We start from the raw sequence: 16,061 nt of genomic DNA on the forward strand, positions 1-16,061 counted from the left end.
TGTGAGTCATCTGACAAGACTTTTACTTTTGCCCATATTTAAAGCAATGTCGAGTGTACTTTAATGAAATGCTGGCTATCATTACTCAAAAGTGCTTTAATAGATATGTAGAGCTATTACATTGTCTAGCTATTTCGTTATCTACCAAATCAGTCATCTTGGACGAGTAAAAGCTGCCAAATGGTCCGTGACATTACGTTTTGTTGATTCATAACAGCAGTATTTGGCTACTGGTGGAGAAGCAAACTGCTGATGTTAGTCCTAAATCTGCAGTTCGCTCCCCCCGTCCTTCTCCCCCTTAAGTGAAAGAAGAGAAAGGCAAATCCTCATTTGCAATACAGGTAAACATCAACTCCACGGCAGGTACGCATTAGGGCGGGTTTACTTTAAAAGAAAGAAAAAGGGAGAAAGAAAAAAAGGAAGAAAAAAAAAAAGCTCCTTTGATTCTGTGTTGGTGGAAAAAGTAAATTTACACCAGTTGCTGTTCAATTTGGACCGGTGGACAATAAAGCAGGAGCCAGTGCCTAATAAGAGCCATGCCTGAGAGAGAGAGGGAGAGACACAGAGAGCGAGAGAAACCCAGTGGAGGTGTGTCTGCGTCTCGGCTCCAAGGTTCCTGCTAATAGATTTCAGCTCCCTCAGTTTCCCAATTAGCTGGTATGTAATGCTTGGTTTATGAATTCATGTGTAGATACTAAGTGTTAGAACATGTGTGAACATGTACAGTGTGAATGCATATTTACACATACATGGCATTGTATGTGTACGGTAATGATACAAGCCGTGTGTGTCGTTATCACACCAAATAAACAGCAACTACCTGTTGTTTATAAATTCATATACTGACTATAGTGGTGAATTAAATTAATTAAAAAATCCCCTATTTAAGACCAAAAGGAATCAGGTTACACTCACCAATTCCCAGCCATAATCTGCCTATCAACATCAACACATGGCGACACAAACAGAAAACAAACTGATAAACCTGTCCACTTTTAGTGCAGCTTTTATCACTTTTTAAGGAAGAGCATTACAAAGCAAATAGTGAGTGCACTTTTAACCCTGACCCTGCGTGAGGATGGACAGGCAGAGCTCAAGACTTACCTGTAATAAACCCCAATAGCTTCCACACATGACCATAAATCACTTGGTATGCCTTCAAAGTATCGAATATCGACTAATACAACACCGCTCACCCCTGGCTTTTATCCCCTGTGCTTCCTTTTCTGTGTTCTGGTGGTGGCACTGCCTTTAAAGTGCAACCATCTCACTTTTTTAAAAGGCACGCCGAGCAATTTATTTACCAAGAAACTGCAGCCGTAAATGACAGAAAAAGCAGCACAATTTACGGACAAGTAGTGAATGGGGGTAGGGGGGCCCAGAACGAAGCCAGAGGTCTTGGCTGGGCCTGTGAAAGCCTATAAAGCTTTAGTAGTAGCCCACGACCTGTTTATGGCTGGCTGAGACGCTGTGGTGTGAGGCTCCTGATCACTCTGCAGCTCGAGACTGCTGCCGCTCTTGCATAACACACAAACAGGAGATGGTAACGGAAACAAGGCATTAAAACACTGCGAACAGATTCAGTGACATGGGCTTTATTCTGCAAGTCCTTGTCTGTCTCAGAAAGAAAAGGTCTGGGCCTTTTTTAAAAAAAATTAGGTAATGAGGTAAAAAAAAGAAGAGTGACTTGAAAACAGAAAACATCTAACCTTAACATTGTGTGAGGGATGAATGGGTAAATGATGCATTTCATTTTCCACAAAACGTCTGAGGCTCTTGGCATTTGTCTTGGCCTGCTTAAATGTGGATTGCAGAACTGGCTTGGCATGCTGAGCTGGGGGACCTGGTATGCTCGGAACTTCACAGCACAGATGCAAATGCCCACCAAGAGGATTCAAGGCAGATGTGGACTGAAATGGCGTCCTTGTAAGTAGCCATTTGGTAAAAGTATTGCAGGAATTTTTTATTTTGAAAATGTGGCTCACCTTGTCTTCACCACATCGAGGGGATGCATCAAGCAGATCTCTACCAGACCTAAAAACGTTAAAACAGAAAACAGTCAAGATTAGTCACTTTAAAAAGAATAGGTAATCAGTTCTCTATTTTCCTTGCTTTCTTTTCTGTTCACTGCACTGATGACTGCTTACGAATGGAGATAAATGAAAAGCATTTTTTATCAGTCACTGGATGATTTCCAATGGTTTCAAGATTGTATTTCTGCAAATGCGCTCCTTCTTCTGCGTTCCGCAGAGACTGTTTACCAGCATGAAACCAAAGCCTGCCCAAACATGACTGGTCAATACAACTGGACTACAAACAGAAACCAGACATTTCTGATGGTTAAGACAGCATTAAGTATGTTGAAGAAAGATTCATTGGCAGCATACGCTTGTCAGAAATGAGAGTAATTGAAAATTTTGAGTTTGAGTCTCTAAAGTTTCAAGTTGGCTTTCCAAATGCTCAGCAATTGCTACTTACTCTAAACTGAGCATATTTAGGTTTGGGACAGCTGGCCATACCATGCACACAATTTTTTTTAGAGATTTTAGTAAAACATAACTAAATGTCAATAAAATAATACATAATCTAAAACAGGGTTATCATTTTAAGTCTATTTTTTGTTAGTCTTCTTGTTCAGTTTTTGTAAATTACATCAGTGCTGTGATCCGGTCAAATCTTCCACATCGATCATGTGAAATCTCTGTGACCATCAGATAGCAACACAGTGTGTGTGACAGTCACCCTGTAAACAATCTGATAAGAAGCTTGTTTAACGTCTAACTGGGGAAAAAACAGTGAATGTTCGTTCATGTGATATGTTTCGCTTTCATTTTAAACCCATTTAAATTGGAAAGTTCTGTAAAAATACATTTTTTCATGTTTCTACCAAATGGTTTTGAGGTGCAACCCATACAAGTCCTAGCAACTTTACATAAGAACCTCATCATCACTCTGATTATCACTCTGCCTTTTGGAAACAGCAGCTACTTCAGTAATTCTCAGTTTTTTATGCATTGGTTTGAATGAGAGATCCGGCAAGACTTCTTTTTCTTTCCAAAAACCCTCTGAGTGCTGAAGCCACCAACTATATCACCCATGCAAACCCAGTACATCAGCAATATGCCAGCAGAATCAATGCAGCCGGGTGATCATTGAAAGACTCTGAGGTTTCACACACACGCTAACTATGTGCATCTGTGTTGAAAAGCCACTGCTTTGGCACGGAGGCTCTCTGACTCAATCAGGATTTTTTTTTGAACTGGCGATTCTCACTGCATCCCTTTACTGGGGCTCTGAGGGCTTCCCTTGCAGATTCCACTGTGTGTGTACACAGCTGCTGTGCAATATGGGGTCTTTCTAATTTGCTCAATTAAACATATTGTCTATAAAAGCGTGTGTCTTCTGGGGTTTTTCCAGGGAAGTAATTATCAAGTGAAATACCACAGTAAAAATTACTTTGTCTACAGTTGCATCTTAATGTACGAATGGGAGAACTAAGAAGCACTGAACCAAGTTGCCAGTGGCAGAGAGTCAAACAAAATTCCATCTGTTACGGCTCAGTTGACCTGACTTTGGTTCTTAATGACAGTACGCTGGAGAGGTAAATGCAAGCGTGCATTGGACAGATTGTTTTCTGTCCTTGCTATTAATAGGCCTGATGTGAAGACGAGGCACGTCAAATCTTTCAACGGGTAATCAGATTACACGATGAAACCACACCTGCCTGTTTGCTCGATCAGCCTGTGCACTTTCTGGGAAGGGACTGAACATGCTCAAGGTGATCTAGAGGAGGAAGTGCAAAGGAGAAAAAGAGACAACTTCTTCAAACAGTGGACACGTGTGAGGAAGGCAAACAAAGATAAAGACATACAACTCTCCACAACTCATTGTGAACCTCTGTGTGATCTAAGTTAAAAGTAAAGCAGGAGTCGCATGTAAAATAGGTCCAACACCACGCCATAGTCAGCAGTGCAGGATTGCTGCCGCATTAAGTGTAATGGAGGGAAAATGCAAAACGTATTTTCCCGAATTGATGTGGAAATGAAATACGAGTTAGCCATTACTACTTGTATCATAACAAAAGGTGCTACTACATTTTTTATGGCTAAATAAAAGTCTGTGTCTCTAGGTTGTAGAATGAGCAGATATTAAAACAAACCAGAAATTACATTGAAAACAACAGAGCAGAAAATCTATTAGTAATCTATTATTCAATTTTTTTTAAACCATGAAATACATTTTGCATCTGCGCACATCTAAATAGAGAAAAAGACGAAGATGCTTCTTTTGGCCGCTGACTTATTCACAAGAGGTCGACACAGCAGGCGGCTCGGCACATTTCATTTTGAGGCCGATTTTTTCACCAGATGCCGTTCCTGATGCAACCCCGTAGGAGATGTGTGTCTCCTCCAAAGGGAATGTGTAAACCATTACACTATGGTGTGACTATCTGTGCACATCTGAATACTTTACTAAAATGATTCCTCTAGTTTTTCGGGCCTTGCGATCAACCTCAGATTACAGGAAATCAATCATCCAGTTTCCAATACATGGATTAAATTTAGCCCTAGACTAACAGAAAAATGTAATCCTTTCTGAAAAACAACTTTTGATTTAGGACTAGGCTTAATCTATGTATGGGAAACTGGGCCTAAAGGATACAAGTTTCCAAATACTTAATTATAACCAAACCAGTATAAGTAGAATAATCTTCACCAACTGACAGGTCTGCCACAGTATGCAATTTAGGTACAGCAATCAATGAGGTGTGTTTCACTTCTCAGGGTATCATTATGTAGGTGCATTATGGACCAGAGTGTGTCAGTTAGCAATGCATGCTGCTTTGTTCCTCCAAGATGGCAGTTGCAAAAGGATTAAGTGATGACAAGCACTAATGCAAAACTCAGCTGTGTTTGTCTGAGTATTTGTCTAACACCCTTGCAAACAGGACATCTGAAGAAGAGTCGATGGCAGATGAACTGACAGGCTGTGTGGACTTGAAGAAAAAAATAAAGTCTGTGGCCATAATCCCAAACTGACCTCTACATGACATCTCACTCACACACAGCAGTTTATTTATAAGACGCTCCATAGTGATTTCCAGTAGTACTGAAAAATCGATGCATTTGTATTAGAAATCAATTTTATATTAGCATATATAATCACACTGAAGTTTTCTATTTGTTAAAAAACCTGTAAACAGCAGCTACTTGTATGCAACCAATTTTTGATTATTTTGATAACTCCAAGTCAAACATATTTGCATCTGGGGAGAACTGAGATGGAACAAAACAGAACAATGATGTGGCGTGTCCTGCCACTCAAAGTACAAAGAATACACTGCGAGAAAGGGCACAGCAATTACATAAGTGATGACAGGTTCACAAAAGATGCAAGTTGTTGCTGCAATAAATTCTGATTTATAGAGGCTATTCTCAGAGAAGCAATTAATTCCAAACAATTATACTAGACAGCTCATTTTTTTCCTGCTAATGTCCAATGGAAACACTTCATCAAACTGTCTCTGTGTAAAAAACCAAGTATGTAATTTCCTCGACATTCTCACACCACTGTGCCCCAGTGTATCCTGCTTTTCTGTTCCAACTGCCAGTGCAAAATGCTTTTTAATCATACAGTGCGGCCATAGTAAACCCACACACTCTTGAGAGCACTTCACACTCAACAGTCTCTGATGCAGTCACCGAGCATGCTGAGGACGCGCTAAAGGGATGATACTACTGAACTTTTCTTATATTTAGCCAGAGTTTGGCTGCAACTCCTTCTGCAGTTGCTTCCCTCCTCCAGCTGCAAGGAGGGGCTTAATATTACAGTGACCCGCCATCTGGTTGATGTTTATGGCTTTGCCATGCATCAGTGAGTTGCATATTAGGAAATTCCATTATTTAAAGGTTCTTTTATTTCTGATACACAATGGTACTGACAGGGCTTGTCATTCAGCACATTGCAGACACACATAGACACACACGGAGGCACAGGCGCTATTGGCAAAGGAGTGTCTGGAGCACAGCCATTTAGACACACTTAAATATACGCCGCCACACTTGTATTTCAGACACATGCATTCCAGGCCAAGATGCAGTGTGAAGGTGAACTGAGCAGTGGAAACAAAAGAGCCGAGATTAATGTGGTACAACATTAGGTGAATTTTATTCCCATCGCCAATGCAGAGTGGTGAAATAGAGCTTTTATTTTGGCTCTCACATTCACCACATGTCTGAAAAACAACGAGAATAGGTGTTAAAAACTGCTGCATCACACCACAGTCGATCTTTTTTTTCCTCCTACACAGTGCAGTGACTCTTTGGGGCAGAACCAACAAGTAGCTTCACTGGTAGCACGGGTATTCAGACATTCCAGGTCGTCTGATAACTTGTCCAAAGAAAGAAGATCATACATCACACAGATGAGATGATTATCTTCGTTGGTTTTGGCATGGGAATGCATACAGTTTGCTCCCACGCAAAAGTGAGAAAGAACAACAATAGCGCACCAGGGAATGATTGCTCAATGGGTGCAGGTGTCATCCATCATGCCAAGACACACATTGAATGACTGTAATTCCCAGCAACCACAAGGAGAAGGTCACTGCTTGGAAGCAAGATTTTCCTTGTTTAATGGGCTAATACTTGAAAGACAAACTCGCTGGTTATTTCTCATGCTTACTTGACCCAATGAATGCTATAATCTCAAACAATGGCTTAAACACTACTTTCGTAACAATATTTATAATATGTTAATTATTTACATTTAATAATAAGACATTTTAATTAATTCTATAAAATACTGATACTTTCAAAGTTGTAGAGATGTCAAAATTATATAACCTGTAAACTTTGTTAGTCCAATATCAAGAAGAGCATGAAGAGATAAAAAAATAAAAAAGGTGACAGATAAACAGCTTAGTGAATTTTTTTCTAATGCATTTTAAAACCGATCCAACATTGCTAATTGTTTTCCAAAACCAATGTATTACTTGGTTCATTGAGAGCCAGAGCAGAAAATCGCAGCTTGCTCTGTGGTTTCAAGGCGTGACAAGAAGCATGAGTGTCATAATGACAAAGCGTCACCTTGCAGGCCAACTTGAGTTTTAACAAGGGCACCTGACTGAACCTGCAGGAAATATCTCATGCCTCCATGTCCTCCATTAATACCTTTCAAAACACATCGGACCTGGAATGCTAAACAAACCCTGCAAGGTGTTGCTCCACTGCAGTCACAAAGCCAACATGATATCCATCAGCAGCGAGGCTGGGCACGCTGATTTAGAAAATCAACTTAATTTTAAGCTCTTTTAAAGCTCAGGCAGAAAGAAGGGACAAAGGGACAAGTGAATGAAGAATGTCTTTGCGATCAGATAAATTGAAAATGCAGCGGTAGAGATAATGAACTCATGGGAATCACCAGATAAGTGAGTCATGGTTTATTTTGGCTGCATCTTCACTTTCGTGCTACTAAACAAAACAAAACCCAACACACACACACACACACACATACACATACATATATTATATATATATATATATATATATATATATATATATATATATACACACACATATATATGTATATATGTTGAAAAAAAAAACAAGAAAAATGGAGGAAGTGCATGATATAAATGTGACATAAAAGTGCCCAAATAACATGGGGTCTCCCTGTTTGGGTCAAGCCAATAAACTTTAGTTACTACCACGTAAGGCAAACCATAGTTCTGAAATACAGCCCTTGAGCCAAAGGTGTTTTTACAGAAAACAGCTGGTGTAATGGTTCCAAACTGATCACATTAAAACTGAAATGGAGTATAAACCATTTTCATCCAATCATAGCACAAGCTATCTGTCATAAGTGTATAATGATGCCACGGGGATAAGAGAAATGCCTTTTTAGAAAATAAACCTGTTTATTACAGATAATTAAAAAGAGAGGTAACTAAAGTAGCCAAAAAGCATTTCTTCATTATCTAAAGGAATAATGAATAAGGAATCTTAGTGACCTTTTTTTTCTAGGAATGGGTCATCTAAATCATATATGGAGAAACTTACTGCATATGAATGTATTTATTTAAAAAAAAAGCTTAGTACATGTGGAAAAAGAAAGCCGAGAGAGTGAGCCTGAAAGAAAGACAGAGAGAGAGGGTTATTATGAGCTATTAATCACAAATATCACCAATCATGCTTCCTGTTGTGGGAGTGCAGAAGCTTCCCAGTTAAGTCCCCAAACACTCCCTAATTCTACACTTGAAAAAGCTCAAAGGGTGTTTAGAAAAACAAGCAGGGTCATCTCTAGTGATAGTGGGGGATTTTTTTCTTTTTACCCTGGGGGGCTCTAACATGAAGTGCAGGCATTCACATTTTCTCTGGGTCTGAGATGTCTACTACATCATAAGGCACACACTGTGGATAGTCTCACAGACGTTGAGAAGCTCTAAGCCATTGAAGCTAAAATATTAGATCTAAAAGGTTCAGGATGTTAAAACTAGAATTAAAGTCATTTCTCTCCTTTGTAAGACAAACAAAGTGTAACATGCATTTATAGACATAAAGTATGTTCCATGTTGCAGTGCGGTAGAATTAAAAAAGGCAAAACTGGGAATTACAATACTTGTAAACACTTTAAATTACTTTTTAAATGTTTAAGAACACATTCAGAGTTTCACCATCCCAGAGCGTTTTTATGTAATTCCTCTTCTATGTTAAAATAAATAAGTTCTTAATAATAAATGACACATTTCCTGCCTCCTGCAGAGCCTTGGCATGCCCTGTTTGCAGGTCAGAAGCCATAAATGCATGAGTTGGCAAGAAGTGAGTGAAAAAAAAAAGAATCCTTTCCCTTCACCTTATACTGCTGCCTTTTTGTGTAACAGTTGAGCAATTTCCATCAAATCAAACAGCTCCTTATTTTATTTATTTATTTTTCTGTTTTCTGGCCTTAATAAATGGTAGGAGGAAACAAACAAGACTGCATTTATCATGGAATATGCTGACTAGAATATTACATTTGTAAATGATATATTGGTTTTTCCATAAGTGTGCTGTCTCCAGTTTAGATTTATCTTGGAAGTCATGGCATATTTCCCCCACTGGCTACGCACAGGGAAAGCATGACTCTGTCTCTGTCTGTCAAACTTGAGATGAACTCTGCGATATTGATGGAAGTGTAAAGGTGAGTCAGGTGCGTGTGCAGCTGACTGGGTCAACCTGAGCTGTCTGCCCTGACAGACAAATGATAGATATCAGTGTCAGTGTGAGAGTCTGCATCCTCCATTACTGTCACTGGTTTCTTAAAACCTGTGGTGACATCTTTTCTTTTTTCTCTACATGGCCATCTGTAGGAAAAACAATATGATGCAAATAGCTACACCATGAAGGCGGAAGTGGCTATCAGGCGGAGAAGAAAAGGGTACAAAATGGATGCAAAACCTGGTGTAACTGATGTTTGACAGGAAGTGCGCCGTGTCCTCTCAGGCTGATTTCTTTCATGAGGATTGCTTTTAAGCAAATTTTCTCCAACTCCTGCAGGACACCTGTCACCATCTAAATAAACTCTGTAATCCTCTAACAAAGGTTAGAGGGTGTGAAGTTTGGTTCTACAAATATGAGCGCAACATGCAACTATAAACCCTTCAGGAGGTTTGAGCTGCTACATTGTTCACTGGAAACCAGTGGTTCCCCAACTTGTGGGTTGTGACAGGTCACGAGATAAAACGCTCCAACAGCAGTACTAAAAAAAACCCAAACAATTTGGCTATGTTATACTTTATACCTTTAAAAAATATAATATTTTATTCTTTCTTGTGAAACACTTTACATTTTTAACTAACTGAGACTTTTATTTCAGTCAAAAAGGAGAGACAAGGAGCTGGCTGAAGTATAGATCAGTATTTGTAACACAAACTCAATTGAGAATTGACAATACAATTGACAACAGAGCCACTAACAATTATTACGACAGTTCCTTTTAAACTTTTAAAGTTCCTGAGCAAATTTCAGATTCAAAAAAAGCTGTTTTACATATACGAATGTTTTATACCCTTACTTAAAAAAAATTAAAATGCACAGTAAGTCAAATGTAAATGCACTGAATATTTTTATATGTGAAATATAAAATATGGTTAAATGTAATCTCCAAACAAACCTGTCATTTTATTGAAAGTAAGTGGTAAGCGTACCACGGCAACGTTGTTAATACATTTCCTTGCTACTTCTTATAATCCTTAAAATCTGGGTATCAGTCTTTGTACCATCTTGCTAAATTAAAGGAATGATGACATATATAACATATATATAATAAAATATTCCCTAAGTGTTTAGATTTTTCTAGGCAAAGAATTAGATTTAATTCACGCAAATATTTGATAAAAGAAATACCGGGATTTGAACTTCCACCATTATGCATGACAGACACAAACGTCTTAAGGATATGTTTTTATTTCCGGAGGCTTTGCAGCCACCCATTTCATTCAACTGCCTCTACAAGCCCTGTGTAACATCTGCCAAATCAGCAGGTGAAAACCATGTAATTTTTAACTCAAATTATATGTCCGAGGCTCATCAAATGTTTTCGCTTGAAAACATTAATAATTATTTTCACATCTCTTTACACATCCACTTTGTGTACTTTCCCTAAAAATAACCTGCCGGTGCGAAACCCCAGATTAAGCCTACAGGTCAGATCTGGCTAGGAAACAAAGCGCTTGCTTCTTGACTGTTGGTACCAGTTGATTTTATTACTATATATTATAATATTATATATAAATTAATTTGTGACAATATTATTTAGATGTAAGACAAGTCTTAAAAAAAGGAACTACAGCATTAAGCTCACTCCGGGCAGAGAGATTTCACTTTCACACCATCTACACAGAGCCTTGATAGACAGAGATTACAGGTAACCAAAACAGCGCAAAAACATAAACAGCTCGTCCCCTCCACAAACTCCTCTCTACCATCATGACTTCAGACAATAACAAAGAAACTGAGATGTTTATTTTCTGCATTAAGTTTATGCTACAGTGGATTTGCACACTGAAACCGATATAGCCCTGAAATGACTCTCTGGATCAAAATATTTGACTGCTGTTGTCAAATGTCCTCTGTTTTTAAAAACAACTCTTTCAGCCATTATGCGGACTGGCATGTGTGTATACGTGGTGCTAAGCTTGTTTAGTGCACATTATGTCAGCCTTTAGACATTATTTTGTGGTCATCACCCCACATTGTTCTAGTCTGCACATGTTAAATAATTACACTATTACACAACTCTCGTCCGCCATGTAATGATACTGGAGAAGAAAATGAGCAGTAAGCACTGCTACCGAAGTGTTGAAGAGCAAATTGATTCTCAGCTTATACTTGTTCCCCTGGGGGTACTTCTGATGTTCTCATAGGTTAGGTAGAAAGACTTTTGAGTATTTTCCCTAATCTAAAAAGCCTGATATATAGACTGTCACTATAACAAATGGACTACGAGCTATGACAGGCCAGCTTCACAGTACACACTACACAATTACCAACTGTGCTGTGGGGAAGGAGTGAAAACTAGTTGGAAAGCAAGCAAAGAAATCAAAATATAAACCAAAACTTGTGACAGAAATTAAAATTAGGAGCATTTATGTGCAGGGTTTAAATCATTTCTTTGAGCTGAATTATTTTAATGGCATCATCTAATGAGATCATGTTGACAGTGTGAAAAAGGCGGAAATTAACTGCAAGGGCACAGAACTGTGCCAGGATGGTGTACATTCATCTTAAAAAACAGCAAATATTGCATTTATTGAGCTCATAATTTAGAGACTAATTATACTTATTTGTTGATAAAAGAAAAAAGTATTATTGCTGAACACCGTTACAAACTACATCCCTCATACCTGAGATGGCTAACCAACAATGGCTAGAAATAACACTCTTTGTTAAAAGCATCTTTGGATATCAATGGCTTTCCTCAGTACTAGTGTTACAGCAGAGTAATTGTTCTCCATCACTGAAGATAAAGCCTCAGCCTTTGTTATATAAGACACACCTACAAACACACACACACCACATGAACTTCTGCTTTTACAAAAAATGTTGCATAATTTTCACCCTCCGGTATAATACCTTTAAAAAGCTGTACTCTCACACACACTTCTCTGCTTTTGTCTGTTAGAAAACAACCCTTATCAAAGGCAATTGGCTTAACTGGCAGTTGTGCTTCATTTGCAGATAAGTGGCCAAAAGACATGAGTCACTAGTTTGGCACAAATTCGGTGGAATTACCAAGGATGATTGGATCAAAAATGTATGACACCAGACACCTATGACTGCACCTGAATCAACTTGTGCACTGCCAATCAGATCGGCACCTCAACCATCTATGCAAAAGAGGAGCAGCTGCATCGTAAAGTTTCCTTAAAAGTGCAAATAAGGGAGAATTTCACTTGACTGCAATACTGATATATTCCAGTCACAAATTTTGAGTAAGCGATGACAATAAAATACTGTACATTTAATTAGCAACAATTTTATAGTTGCATATATCTACCTTCTTCTGCATGGCTTAATATTTACACCAAAAACGTTGGGTTAATAATATGACCACATATTTTGGAATACAGAATATTTAGTAACTCTATAAATGTTTGAAATGTCCTCGCACATTTTCATACATATAAAAATATATATATAATAGTTAGTTCAAAGTCAGTTCATATGAAACTTTAGCTTGGTTAGTTGGACGCTCAAATGATAAGGCTTCAAGGTTATGCGAGGTAAAACAAATAGGATTGAAACTACTGGGCTTTTGCTCTGATTTGAGATGCAAAGTGGCACCGAGGGGGTTTGCTAGGGCTGACTAGACGCAGTGGTGCTGGGAAAAACATCACGACTACTTCCTAGACGAGAATAAAAAAATCGCTGCTGACTACACTTTCACAGCTAAAATAACAACTTCTACGATAGTATTTTTATGAAATTGTACAGATACACAGCACATGGGCCATTATGCCAGGCCTTTATATGCTGCTGAGTGATGTGGAGCAGAATGGTAAATGGGTAGTAAGTGGAGCTTTCACCACATGCACTGCCAGCATTAACTTCACCGCCACGTCACTATAACATCACTTCTCCGGTTGTAACCTATAGTTCCTAGAAAATTCATGTTTTGTAAATAAAAATTACACCTCATCCCATCTTCAACCCCCAGAGGGGAGAGCTGTGTCATTACTGTCACCTAGTGGATGGAAGTGAGACAGAGATGGATTAATACACAAAGAGGTGAGAGAAAGAGAGAGCGAGAGAGAGGTGGAAAGCACATGTGGCCATTGACAAAAGATGGCTCTGCCTGAGAGAAAGGAAAGCAGCTGCAGAAACCTTATTTAATGTATCAAGGAAATGGGAAATTAACCACCAGTAGAGTGTGTCACTGTAATAACCTCTGTTCATCTGAAAAGGGATTTTAGTATCTGCTATACAGTTGTCATAGGCAATCAATTTTTCTTTGTTTTTAAAAAAAAAATGGAGACTGAACTGACCGCTCGGCCAAAACAAGCGTAAATTCCCCTGGAAGCTCACCTGAGTCCATAAAAGCTGATAATAGAGCCAATAATTGGGAGGGAACACCAATAATGGAGTTTTAGTGAGGCAGTAAATTCTTTAATTAGTTGTTAACACCTTGTGTCTATATGCTGAAGTCCCCCCGTTACAAGCTGCTGTCTACAGCAGGCTGGATGGACACTAAGGCAGAAGGCCAGTGACTCATCTTTTAAAAAAGAAAAGACCATCACTTTCAGTGTTATAAGGCTGTTGAGCACCTGTGTGCTATAATGGCAAGCTGCTGGGAGACATATAAAGCTAGAAAAGCTACCATGTGCGCGCTAAGTTGTAACTTTGCAGCTCAGGATCTAGCTTGAGGTTGAAAATACAGCCAGTGCAGGAATCTTCTGCGGACCCAGGCTTCATGCCACCTGGAAGAAAGTGCATTTTGGCTGACATTTCGGGACGCATCATGGTAGGGACATTCTCCAAACATACAATCTTTGTGGGCACTGGGTAAGGCTGCAAGGTAGATAAATGCAAATGATGCAGGGACTGAAAAACCAGCGGACATTCCTGAAGAGTGATACCATCTTTCAGGCAACAAACTATCCATGGTAGAAGTGATACAGTAGGAAAGAGAATGAAAAGGCTCACGGGGTGGTCTGTCCTTTTTGTACTGGGCTGCCTGAAAAGTATAAGGGGCAAAAAGAGAAGAGCTACAAGGCTGCTATAGGAGTAGAAGCTAGACTCGCTGCAGTAGCAAAGGGGAAGTACCCGCATGGTTCCCCCTTGTCTTAAGCCGAGAGAGTTAAAGGCAGGAAGCCATTACCAAAGTGTAAATGCACTCAGCCATCACTGCTTAAACACAGTCAAAATATGTTCCAGCACTTGAAAACAGTGGGAGGAGGTTGTTCTTGTTTAAATGTCTCTTTTATATATAAGATATCCAACTGAACAGCTTCACACATATTGTCAGCAAGCTTGCTGTGTCTCTTTCCAAACATTGCATAATGCAGCTCCAGATGCACGCTGGTGGTTTGAGCCTGATGAGAGACCGTGATTATGTTACATACGACCGTGGTTGGATGCAGTAATTATGCAATCAGCAGCAAAGCTTTGTGTTTTGTCTATGATTTATCAACATTATTTGAAACGGGGTAATAAATTGTCACAGGCGGGTGGGCAGGCAGGCTTATTGGCTTAAAGCGTGACAGGTCATCGCTGACGGCTTTTGTTTTGGCAGATGGCCCAGTGCCACGTTGCTAACCCAGCATCAGGGAAACTATACTTGGGCCTAATCACAATACAGGCCTTATCCTCAGCTTATCGGTGCTTTTGAGGTCACAGATATACAAATAAGAGATGTAGAGATAGGGTACCAGATGCAGAGAGGCTTAGCAAGGGAGAAACTGGTTCTGTCATGTGCTGTGTGAACTGAAAAAAAAAAAAAGGTCAACTTAGGGAAATCCACCATAAACCAGAACAAACACAGCCGTATACCTGCAGTCTTAGACAGTTAAGTCAAGACTGCATACATGATCACATGCCACTCACAGCTGGAAATGAGACTCCAGGCTCTCTAGATGTAGTCATTTAAGAGACAAACCGGGGCGCTGCTTCACTGGCACTGAATGAGGGATCGACTTTTTGAATTGACTCAGTGTCCAAAGTGATGCAGAGAAAGGTCAAGCAAACATTCTCCGGGTCTCAGATTCATTGTCAATGGAGCAGATCCGCGTTTTGTCTCTCTGATGGCCTCCGATTATAGCATTGGCTCTTCAGTTTCTGGCTTTGTGAGAAACCTGCTGCTGAAGGAAACAGACAGAACCAAAGGTCACACATGTACTGAGCAGCATTTAGAAGGAGACTCTTTAAATATATACTTCAGGAGTATCACATAATGCACATGCATGAAAATCACTGTCAAAAAAAGAGCTTACATGTAAGCTAACATGCTATAATTCAAAGCTGCACTGAGTTAATTTCACATGTGTGGATGCCAAATTGTTAATGAAATTCAGCAACACGCAAAGGACGAAATAGCTCCATCATCCTGTAATTGAGGGGTCAAGATCTCCTCGTTGGACAAACTCCAGCTGAACCGTGCACGCTTGTGGTGGTCGCTTTTATCCTGCCGTTTGCCAGAAAAGCTGAAATAACTCCAAACTGTCAGCAGAGAATTATGAATGAGAGGTAGGGTTTTTTGTTGTTTTTTAAAAAGGGGGAGAAAGTCACACAGTAACCAGACTAACAATATTAAAGGAGTTTTTCCCAAAACATAACATACACCATTTAAAACTGATCCGTAAAATGGAATAAATCGTAAAAAGCAAAGTGCAACCGTTTTATTGAGTATTTTGGAGGATTTAAGTAAATTTAATTACAACGTAACTGAATCTTTAAAAAAAAGTGAGATGAAACATCATAAATTTCAGTGACCATTTTTATTTTTGTGTCAAATGGAAATACCGTATTTTCTTTTGGATTTGGTTATGTAAAGGCTCATAAAACTAACAGATGACACCTTGGCTC

At 39.2% G+C, this 16,061-nt stretch overlaps 1 protein-coding gene across 3 annotated transcripts in view; it reads right to left on the reverse strand.

Moving 5' to 3' along the window:
* The window catches only part of slc25a21 (solute carrier family 25 member 21), an 81,235-nt gene that overhangs the window by 24,843 nt on the left and 40,331 nt on the right, over nt 1-16,061 (reverse strand). For all 3 annotated transcript variants that reach the window (XM_025900791.1, XM_005477275.4, XM_003443033.5), the window contains exon 2: nt 1,986-2,034. In XM_025900791.1, the coding sequence (XP_025756576.1) occupies nt 1,986-2,034 (49 nt within the window). The remainder of the gene's footprint in view (nt 1-1,985; nt 2,035-16,061) is intronic.

Source organism: Oreochromis niloticus, linkage group LG19 (assembly GCF_001858045.2).
Source record: "Oreochromis niloticus isolate F11D_XX linkage group LG19, O_niloticus_UMD_NMBU, whole genome shotgun sequence".
NCBI classification, from domain to species: domain Eukaryota; kingdom Metazoa; phylum Chordata; class Actinopteri; order Cichliformes; family Cichlidae; genus Oreochromis; species Oreochromis niloticus.